This window comes from Eretmochelys imbricata, chromosome 6 (assembly GCF_965152235.1).
Source record: "Eretmochelys imbricata isolate rEreImb1 chromosome 6, rEreImb1.hap1, whole genome shotgun sequence".
In the NCBI taxonomy this organism is placed as follows: domain Eukaryota; kingdom Metazoa; phylum Chordata; order Testudines; family Cheloniidae; genus Eretmochelys; species Eretmochelys imbricata.
Genome location: NC_135577.1, coordinates 15985612 through 15996009, shown reverse-complemented (window position 1 = coordinate 15996009; position 10398 = coordinate 15985612). Strand labels below are relative to the sequence as shown.

The following is a 10398-nucleotide window of genomic DNA, read 5'->3' as shown; positions in this document are numbered from 1 at the left end:
ATAGTATCCAATTTGCAAATGAATTCCAATTCAGCAGTTTCTCGCTGGAGTCTGGATTTGAAGTTTTTTTGTTTTAAGATAGCGACCTTCATGTCTGTGATTGCGTGACCAGAGAGATTGAAGTGTTCTCCGACTGGTTTATGAATGTTATAATTCTTGACATCTGATTTGTGTCCATTTATTCTTTTACGTAGAGACTGTCCAGTTTGACCAATGTAAATGGCAGAGGGGCATTGCTGGCACATGATGGCATATATCACATTGGTGGATGTGCAGGTGACTTGCAATAGGGGATTCATGTCTGATTTTTAAGATCAGCAAATTGGTGAGGCTTTTTACCAAACCTTGTCCAGGAAGTGGGGTGCAAGGTTTTGGGAAGTATTTTGGGGGGAAAGACGCGTCCAAACAGCTCTTCCCCAGTAACCAGTATTAGTTTGGTGGTGGTAGCGGCCAGTCCAAGGACAACGGGGGGAATATTTTGTACCTTGGGGAAGTTTTGACCTAAGCTGGTAAAGATAAGCTTAGGAGGTTTTTCATGCAGGTCCCCACATCTGTACCCTAGAGTTCAGAGTGGGGGAGGAACCTTGACACAAGCAAAACTGCTATTTGTACTGATGGAGCGGACCCTGGTTTTGAGCAGCTACAGGAGTGGCTGGGCCTGATAGCTGTACTCAGAGCAAATCCCCACATAGATACTGATGTAAAGGAGGGAAGTGAAGAGAGTGACAGGAAAGCACTGACTGGAACTGCTATTGTTCAATTATGCAGTAAGTCAGTTAACTGGGGAAGCAATTATGATCTGCACCAATAACACAAGAAATCAATAATGAAACAATTATTACAGGAATCCATTAATGAAAGATTCAGCTGTACACCAAATCAATTATAGAAGGGAATGGGGACAACAGCCAGCCAGTTGGGAACTAATACTACCAGGTCTAGACGATCAGGGATTGAGTGATGTTAACAGTTAAGTAAAGTTGTAACGACATGACTACGATTCTGGTGCTGGTTGGGTGCCTGGTTCCTCCAGCCCAGCGGGAGGCAAGATAGCACTGGCATGGTGATGCCTGGAAGAAGTGGTAGTGAGGGCCTACAGGTGTCTCATCAGCAACACCTCCACAACTGGGAGCAAAGGGGAAGGTTGGGAAGGATCTGGATCCCACAAAGGTTAAATCTACCAACTCCCCCCTTACCCCCAAAAAACAAACAAAAAATCCTAGATGAACATTAAATGAGATCTGAATCCCAGAGTCCCTGTTTCCTTTGATAGTTTCTAATCACATCCCCCAAAATCTAGATGAGGAGGTGGGGATGGAGGTAGAAGTAGTGTTCCCAGCTACCTTTGTTTCTGCTGAGTGAACAGGCAAGGTCTGCGCCCAGGGGGCAGAAGCCTGTTGGCACTCCTGCTGCGTGATCACAGCTGGTACCAAGCGTTTCCCAAATTGCTCCCGCCAGGCTAATCCATGGGCTGAAAATGCCTCGGCAGCGTTAGCATCGAGCGGGGGTCCTGGCGGCAGCTTGGTGTTGCGTGTGCCATGGTTATCTCAGCATGACAGTGCTTGCTGTAGGTGCCGCGGTTGTCCCCAGGTTCACACCTGCCCGCACCAGGCAGGGACTGTCTGGAAATGAATTAACTCTTCCTGTGCCAAGGCTACGTCGTGCCCGTGAGTTAACGAAGCAGGGAGTCAGCCAGGGCCCGGGAGGGTTGTGACATATGCAGGAACCATGGCGAGGGCTTAGTGCTTGGGGGGAGGGAAGACGGAGGCGTCTCCCCCTCAAATATGCCCGACTCCTCGGCTCCAGCACTCCGGTGCGGTGCCCTGCCCCCAGACGGCTGATGGTGGCAGCCGAGCCCTGGAGGGGTTCGGCCTGTTGTGTCCATGGGGGTATTAGCCCAGGTCAGAGCTGGGCCAGGTGTAGGATTTACCCCTCCCCCCATGCTGGAGGTGGCCGGCATCCCATACAGGGCACGGGCTGCCGGGGACGGGCGCTCAGAGTCAGCCGCTTGAGGCCCGGCCCAACCCCGCCCCCTCCGCAGCGGAACAAAGATGGCGCGCGGCTGAAAGCGCTCTAGACCGGACCAGCTGCCGGAGCGTACCATCCTCCTCACACTGCCACCGTCTTCCCCACCCCCCTATCTCCACAGCAATGGTGAGGCTCACTTCCGGACGAGGACCGGAACCCGGAAGTGTGTGGCCCTGGGGGCTCCCCGGCTGCTCACAGGTGAGTATTCTCTTACCGATTATCGGCTCCTTATCGCTTAACCCCTTCCCGGCCAGGTCTCGCGAGAACAGTGGGGAGTGGCTCTCTTCCTCCCCTCAGCTGGCGACAGGGGCGGGACTGTGCGTGCGACGATGCACCGACATTCCATGCTCCCCGCCCTCCCCTGTCGCGCGCCGATCTCTTTCTCCTCCTCCCCAGGTGGCGTGGCACGTGCATCAGCGCCAGCTGTCCAGCCCAGCGCGTGCCCTTCCCGCCCTTCGCCGGCGGTGGGGGGAGGGGAGAGGCTGTTATGCTGGGAGCCCCCGTCACTATCTCTGCCCGTACCCCACCCTGTCCTCACACCAACACACCCGGTGCCAGGGCCAGATTAACCTTTTGTGGGCCCAGTGCCAAACATATTTGTGGCCCCCACAGGGGCAATGGAGCATGGCGCGGCGAGGTCAGTCCCCAGGGAGAGGAGCCCGCCAGGCGCATGGCATGGCAGGGGCGGCCCCGCTCCGCCCAGCCCAGTGCGAGGCCACTATTTACAAACTGGCAGTTGCCAGACGCACAGTGGCCATGTGATGCCAGCATGTCCCATCCCACGCCAAAGAGCCCCCCGCCCAACACCCCACTGACTTCCTATGACCATAGCCCCCCCCAGACCTCCCCTGGAAATGCACAGCGCCCTGCACAACACCACCCCTGCCCAGCACTCCCCTGCCCACAGCCCCATCACAACTGCCCAGCACCCCCCACAGAACCCCCACTCCCTATTGCCCCAACACACACATCTTCCCTGCCCCCTCACAACCCAGCACCCTCTCCCCCCCAGATTCCCCAGAGACCCACTCTCCCAAGCCCTGCCTCCCTGCTGCACTCACTGGTCCTGCTGGGAGGTGACTGTGTCTGCTGGGCTGAGCTGGCAGTGCAGTTAGGGCTGGTCCCGGGGCCAACAATTGCTCTGTCCCTTCATGAGTGCTGCGATCAGCCAGGCCAAGGCCTGCTCCGCCAGGCTCCCTCAAGAGGCTCTTGCCTGGAGGGGCCCAGCTAAGCCCCCCACACTGTCCCCCCGCCCAGACTGAGACTGGCCAGGCTTCTGCACCAGTCCCAGGCGGCTCAGCTCCAGGGAGACAGGTGGAGCCCCACAGGCCTGGAGCCAGCAGTGCACTGGGGTCCGGCCAGGGGGCAGAGAGGAGCCAGAAGCAAGTGGTGGGTGGCGGGAGGAGTGTGGTCTCGGGGTGCAGTGCAAGTGGAGTAGGCCAGGGCAGCTTCTGAGCTCTATGGAGCCACTGGCACCATTATAAACCTGGCACTGCTCGGTGCAGTGCCATCAAGGTGGGTAACTCGCCCCCGGTATAGCTGGAGCGAGTGACTTGCACCGATGCAGCCAGTGCTGGCCCTTATGTGGGCTGCTCAGCCCAATGTGCCCTGCGCTGGCCCTTCCTTGTGCGGGCAGCTCAGGTCAATGCTGCCAGCACTGGCCCTCGTGCAGGTGACTTGCATCAGTGTCCAGTGCAGTCCCTGTGTGGGTGAATTATGCCAACACACCCAGCTGCACGCACCCTGTGTTCATGACTCACACTATGCTCTGCCCGCGTGGGAGTGGCCTGTACCCAATGTGCCTAACACCAGCCTTAAGTGGATGACTCATGCCAACACTCCTAATGCTGCTGCCAGGTGAGTGACTTGTGCTGTTGCACCCAGGGCTGCCCCATGCATGTGACTTACACCAACCCTCCCAGACCTGGCCTGTGTGGGTGACTCATGCCAACAAGCTCTGTGATTGTGACCCCATGGGCCGCCCCATAAACCGCTTGCTTTCACTGTTACTAATGTATGGGCCTCATCAGCTGAGAAATAACATTGCTACTCATCAAAGGGCTTACTAAATAGATAGCCCGATCCCCTTCACACTGTGCTTTCCAGGCTTCTGATTCTGGGCCTCTTCAGCAGAAGTCAGTTCTACTAGTGAACATCCTCTACTGAAATTCTTCTGGTATAGGTATGGCCGTGCCATTAGAATTGTTTTTGTTCTCTAGGAGATTATAGATACACTGAAGCAGGGGGTAGGGTTTCCAGCTGCCCCAGTTCTCACTGCCCTGTATCATTCATCTTGTGAGTGTGGCTTGTGAGACAGCTAAGAGCCCTGAGTTTGTTTAAGAGTCTGCAGCGTGATGGCAAAATTTGCTGATGCACATATGCCTTCTGGTTTCACAACGTCATTATTAGATGGGTTTGGTTGTGTCCTGGCTGGAGGGGATTTGGAGACCTGAATGTTCATTTGACATAATATGTTATTTGCAGAGACTGATGCAACATCTCCAGAGTCAGAATCTGTGAGATATTTCACTTGAATCAGAGGTAGAAGAGACACCCGTAGCTAGTACTAGGTTAAAATCTGCACTAGTTGTCTCATTGGTCCCTTTTCGCACCTCTGCAGGAATGTACCTCTGTTTTTTTTTTTTTTCCTGTTTAGTTTTTATTCTGTTCCCAGTTACTGTGTATAGCACTTTTCTGACAGAGTGTGACCTTAATGTGTAACAAAGCTAAATGGCACAAGACAGCCAGAGCATATATAAATGATGGAAAAGAGTGCTGCAAAGGGTTTATTCCACTGACCTCAGTGGAGTTAATCCTGATTTACAAAGGTGTGAGAGCCCATTGCATGGAAAATATGAAAGTATTTATTCATAAAGGGAAAAGAAAGGAAAGGGAAATTCAGGTGTGACATGGGCAAGAAGATAAAAACATATTGTCAGACATGACTTGAAAAGGTAGGGAGATACAGGAAGGCTGTTCCAGGTGGCAGGAGTGCCAGAGTGGAAGGCATTTACATCGGGTGATGCGTAGAAGACTAGCAGGAAAATGAGCAGGGAAGTGTGTCTAGAGATAGACGATTGGTTTTAAAAACACAGGGGGATCATGCTGAGCAGAATCTTCAAATAAATGGCCAGCTAGTGAAGTTGTTTAAGAATTGGATTGATATAGCCACACACTTTGGTATGACTGAGAAGGTGTTTTTCTCCACTTTTAAATGCCTTTGTCCTGGCACAGAGGAGGAATCATCTCCCTCTATTGTCCCTGAAATGGAAATACACTGTTGTTGTAGCTGTGTTTGTCCCAGGATACTAGAGAGACAAGGTAGATGGATAATATCTTTTACTGGACCAACTTCTGTTGGTGAGAGTGACAAGCCTTCGAGCTTACCTCTCTCGCCAGCAGAAGTTGGTCCAAAAAAAGATATTAGCTCATTCACCTTGTCTCCCTGAAATGGAAAGACCGTTGCCAAAATCAAAATGGCTAGATTTGCTGTTTTCTTTTTCTCTCTGTCCTCAGACTCTCTGTTGTGACAGAATGCCCCCTACCACTGTTGATTGACATAATTTATCAAAGCCTCTTGTTAAGTCTGTCATGGGATTAATATCTATATATTGTCAGTGTGCAGCTGGCTTTGTGAAACCTAGTAATTGTCCATTTACACTCCTCATCTCTTAGGAATTCACATTCCCCAGTGAAAATGGAGACCTTAAGGGACCTATCTGTGAAGGAGCTCCAGGAGCTGCAGGAGAATTCTGAGGAGATAGAGCGTCTGGCACTGGAATCAACAGAGGTAAACATTAACATGCATGCTGCAGGGTAAGGAAAGTGTGGATGCAGACAGGAGGTGCTGCTCCTCATTGGCTGTGGCTTTTGATCTCCCCTCTCAGGTCCAGGAACTACAGCTGGAAAGGGAGATGGCCTTGGCCACAAACCGGAGCCTGGCAGAACAGAACCTGGAATTTCAGACGCCGCTGGAAACTGGCCGCACAAACCTTTCCGACAGATACCAGAAGCTGCAGAAGCTGGCTGAACAGTGCCAGGAGCAGAAGGCAAAATTGGGTACGTGTCTCCCAAACCACACACCCTCCCCAGTGTAGTCAGGTCATCTGTAACCAGGACTTTTTCCCATCTCTTTCCCCACCCCCCGCATTCCTGCCCAGTGGACTGAGGAGCTCCCTTTCTGTACAGGAGGTCTGTATTCTGAATCTGTCTTCTGGTTTTTGTTCAGACTGACATGGACAGAGTAGAGGTGATTCCCTAGCCAAGAGACTGCACAATGTTGGTTTCTCCTTGGGTTTTCTCCCTATATTAAAACTCCCCAAGGCAGCGAAGGTTCCCATTGTGAATGTGAGGGGTTTAACAAAGTCTTGGTGGCATGGGGCAGGAAGGTGACGTAGTTTCTACTTTACGCTTTGCTGGGATCATGAGTTAGAACATAGAGCCTTGGGATAGGTGCCTAGTATTGTCTCTGAGAGAGCTGGAGACATGGTAATTTTGCCTAGTTTTTGTATGTCACGTTTTGGTCATCACATTTTTCCTCCCCAGAGAAATTTTCTGCGGCGATGCAGCCTGGGACCTTGTTAAATCTTCTGCAGGTGGAGGGCCAAAGGATTGAAGAGGAATCTGAGGTGATACTAAAATTTAAGTTCAAATGAAAATAAAATTGACTAATGGAAATCTCCCTGAAAACTTGAAATTGCCCTCCCCAACCAGCACCCTAAATTGGAGATTATCTCCCATAGATTGAAGCCATTGTCCTAAAGATTGGGATTATCAGTCCTTTATAGTTGAGTGGTTTAATTGTTTCCATGTGATCTAGGCCATGTCTGAGAACATGGTGTCTGAGCTGGAGCTGGGAGAGAACATTGGAGGGGGCAGCGTTGGTATCAGTGGTGTCTTGTGTTTCAGACTATGGCCGAGAAGTTCCTGGAGGGCGAAGTGCCACTGGAGATATTTCTTGAGCAGTTTTCCTCCATGAGGAAGTTGTCCCACCTGCGACGGGTCAGAGTGGAAAAGCTCCAAGAGGTACTGAGGAAGTCCGAAGCTTCACAGGAACCAGCCAGTGACTCTCATTTTAACCACCAGCATCCTGCTCCTCACGTAACTCCTGGGCCTGCTGATGAGCAGCAGCCACAGCCCTTCCTATCAGGAACACCATCCTTCCCTTTGCCCTATAGTCCAGCCCCACGCATGCCTGTAGGCCCCACAGCCCATGGAACTCTCCAACCTGCTCCTTTCTCTGGAGCACCAGTTATAATGGGACCCCTCACCTCCTCTCAGCCAAGCACCCAACCCACATTTCCCTATAAACCACCTCCAGCTCCCGGATACCCACAGGCCCCACCTGGAGGCTCGGCACCAGGATACTCCCAGCCTCAGACAAGAGGCTCATCTTCAGCCCCAGGGTACCCTTGGGCTCCATGCAGAGGGCCACCATCTGCCTCAGGTTACTCTCAACCCCAGCCCAGAGCTCCATCTGGACTAGGGTACCCCCAGCCTCCACAGCCTCCATATTTTCCACCAGGAGGTGGAAGACCACAGTGTCCATACCCAACCCAGCCACCGCTACCTAGTTTTCCAATTCCATCCCAGCCTCCGTATCCTCCAGCTTCACATTCTCCCTTTGGATACCCACCACCTCGAGGCCCTGCTTGGCCTGGATACTAGTTAGTACTTCTGGAGAGCTTGCTTCATCATCCTCTCCTGTGTCATGGTCTGAGATATCAATCCTTGCTGAGAAATAAGCAAAAGAAGAAAGAGCTGGGAGTGTTGTCCTCAGACCCATACATGTATAAGCATTATGTAAGGTGAGAGGTGTGGTTCTGGCGTCCTATACATGCTAACAGCATGAGATGTAAGACAAAGTGACACCGTAACAGCACATCCGAGGATTGCACTATTTTAGGTTTTGTTTAATGAATAATACCGTGTGATGGCTGCTGGCATTCTTCAGTGGCCACTTGTACTGCTTGGTCTTTCGAAGCCATGTTGGAAAATATAAATAGTGAGCCAGATTCTCTACTACTATAAATGGGCAAAACATGCATTGATTTACACCAGCTGAGGACCTGTGTGTGAGATGCCTGTGTGTATAGTTTTCTACATATATAGATATATACCAAAAGAATTCTAAAGACACAGGTGTGAGAGAGATGGAGTGAGAATCTCTGACAGTATTTGACCGGAAATGCTCATATTGCTTCCTAGGGAACTCAAGTCTGGAAACTAGACTAGCAGAGTCAGCCAGATTCAGAATCAATGCATAATTTATCTTGTCAATGAGAAGCGACTAGCTAGCATGTTGGGATAGTCACCCCTTGATATGCCCCATGTCAGTGTAGCGTAATTCAAAACCGGCTCCAGTCCTGCCATTCCCAGGATACTGCAGGACCAACATTTCCTTACCACTGCCTCTGTCCGTCTAACCATACTGATGTTATGATTTTACTGCAAAGCAAAGGTCTGTCCAGTGCTGCCGCTGTCTATCCATTTCAGCTGTTTCCAGCCTACTCGTGGGGAAAGGCCCCTTTAGCACTGGCCCCTTTTAGCTACGAGGCAGGCAGAGCCCTCCTTTGCAGGATGTGGATTATCACAGAGAAGGCATCAGGGTCATGAAATATGCCTGGGATTTGATATGTGGAATATCTGTTCTGCCATGGAGATAAAATGAGTTGGCGTGATGCTTCTGGAGCTGCTAATAATTTGGAGGCAAGGCAGCATGTGCCTTGACCTGTAGAAATCTGGGTGACTAAGCCTTATTTGCTGGTTGATGGTGGAAAACAACACTACTATCCAAACTTTGGTAATGGTTCAGTGAAACACTGAGGTATGTAAGGTCTCCTGCAATTTCTCTTCCTCCTCTTTAGTGACCTGCGGTAGGGGTGAAGGTACACTGGATCAAGAAGCATCCAGTATCCCTTGCATATTCCCCCCCCCCCCTTCCTCCTTTGTTGACCTGAGGAAACAATGGACCCAACAGAGAGAATGAAGGATTCTTAACAAAAATGGTATTTTGCTTTGGTCTGCACTTACCTACCAAATTCTGTTGCTTACCTGTACGTTATTTATAAAGATAGATGACTAATGGACTAGACCAAGTTGAATGCTTTTGGAATTTGATGGAAACAGTTCTCTATCTGTGATTAATTAGAGTAATAAAACTTGATTAATTGCACACAGGGTTGCAGCTGTGATTGTTTTGGGATATGAAGTGGTGCCTGGTTGAAATTTTTTATTGATTTTGGTTTTTTGCCAACTCAGCATCCTTGCATTGATTTCCCTTTGATGTCCATATAGTCTTTCCTCTTCTATCTCTCACTGCCAAATTCTCTATGCATCATCCTTCCTGCCTTTCAGTCTGCAACATACCCTAGGCGCACATTTGTACAATCCTTTTCTCCAGGGGCTAATTGATCTCATGCTTCAGCATCATTTCTCCTTTACCTTCCTCTTCTCTGCACTGTAGTTTCTATCCTCCATTTTCCCTTCCCACGCCTCATTCCTTTGTCTCATTTCCTTTCTGTCTTGGTTTAATATTGACCTCCTCAGCCCCCATTTCTGCAGCTTTTGGTGTCTTGAAGCTGATCGGATTGTCTCAGCTTGAATGAGAGGGTAGTTCACTCTCCATGGTTACACACACCCAGTCACAATTACAACCCAGCAAAGACTATTGCCGAAGTTTTTAATTTTTTTTTTTTTAAAGGGCGAGTCTTGTCATATCAGTATTGTTTGGTCTGTTCCATCTATAGCACCAGCTGAGCAGTTCTTTAGCGCCCAGGATGCATGGTGTGACCTTCCCTGTGAAGAGCTTTCTGTGAAAGAGAATTCTTCTAATATTGGTTTTGTGAAGTTCTACAACTAGTTCCCTAAATTCATGGAAATATAAGTTCTCTGTGTGTTCCCCCCGGCTCACTGTTTCTTTATCTACTGGAAACAGCAACAATAGCACAAACTCATATGTTTCAAACAGTCTCTCTGCAGATGTAAGGAGTGAGTTTCTTCTTCTTTTTGTCTGGGTGAGAAGAGTGTTGCTGGGTTTTGTTGTTTATTTCACAAGTGATATCATATGCCTGTCTGTGACATAACAGCTGGCTGCTGTGGAGTTAGTGATATTATAGGACAGTGAGTTAAAACAAAGAATGGTTGGATTAACTCAGAATCAGTTGTGATAATCTGTTTTCACACACATGTTCTTTAGTCATAGGGAAGGGGAAAGACAGAAGCAGAAACCGCTCTAAAAAGAATTGGTTTGGTACACTTTCTGCATGGTGTCACCAATTGTTGAATAGCACCACAGTGTGGGGTAGGCTGTGAAGAGTATTTCAGGAGGAGTCTAAGAAGGCGCTTAAAAATCTCCAAATATCTATCTAA

The 10398-nt window shown here is 49.7% G+C and overlaps 1 protein-coding gene and 1 pseudogene across 4 annotated transcripts in view; one reads left to right on the top strand and one right to left on the bottom strand.

The window, feature by feature from the left end:
* The window catches only part of LOC144266484 (pepsin A-like), a 39398-nt pseudogene extending 36541 nt beyond the window's left edge, over window positions 1-2857 (bottom strand). The window contains exons 1-2 of the transcript XR_013346481.1: window positions 2845-2857; window positions 2243-2320 (exon numbers count right to left, since the gene is read on the bottom strand). The product of XR_013346481.1 is annotated as a pepsin A-like (transcript). The remainder of the gene's footprint in view (window positions 1-2242; window positions 2321-2844) is intronic.
* VPS37C (VPS37C subunit of ESCRT-I) lies at window positions 1649-9202 on the top strand. 3 transcript variants are annotated; one of them, XM_077820876.1, is made up of 6 exons: window positions 1649-1667; window positions 2150-2226; window positions 5704-5818; window positions 5916-6087; window positions 6574-6656; window positions 6937-9202. In XM_077820876.1, the coding sequence occupies exons 3-6, from the start codon at window positions 5726-5728 to the stop codon at window positions 7693-7695; spliced, it is 1107 nt and encodes a 368-aa protein (XP_077677002.1). In that variant the 5' UTR covers window positions 1649-1667; window positions 2150-2226; window positions 5704-5725; the 3' UTR covers window positions 7696-9202. The 3 variants fall into 3 exon arrangements, with proteins under 3 accessions (XP_077677002.1, XP_077677001.1, XP_077677000.1); XM_077820875.1 differs by lacking the exon at window positions 1649-1667 and having other exon boundaries at window positions 2062-2226; XM_077820874.1 differs by lacking the exons at window positions 1649-1667; window positions 2150-2226 and adding an exon at window positions 2242-3885.
* Window positions 9203-10398: the final 1196 nt, after the last annotated feature.

What these genes read in the sequence shown, in the direction of transcription:
- VPS37C (XM_077820874.1), top strand. Translation starts at nt 3,590, where the DNA reads ATGCAGCCAGTGCTGGCCCTTATGTGGGCTGCTCAGCCCAATGTGCCC. An exon ending in TGGCACTGGAATCAACAGAG is followed by an intron (nt 5,819 to 5,915) that starts GTAAACATTAAC and finishes CTCCCCTCTCAG; the next exon opens with GTCCAGGAACTACAGCTGGA. An exon ending in GGATTGAAGAGGAATCTGAG is followed by an intron (nt 6,657 to 6,936) that starts GTGATACTAAAA and finishes CTTGTGTTTCAG; the next exon opens with ACTATGGCCGAGAAGTTCCT.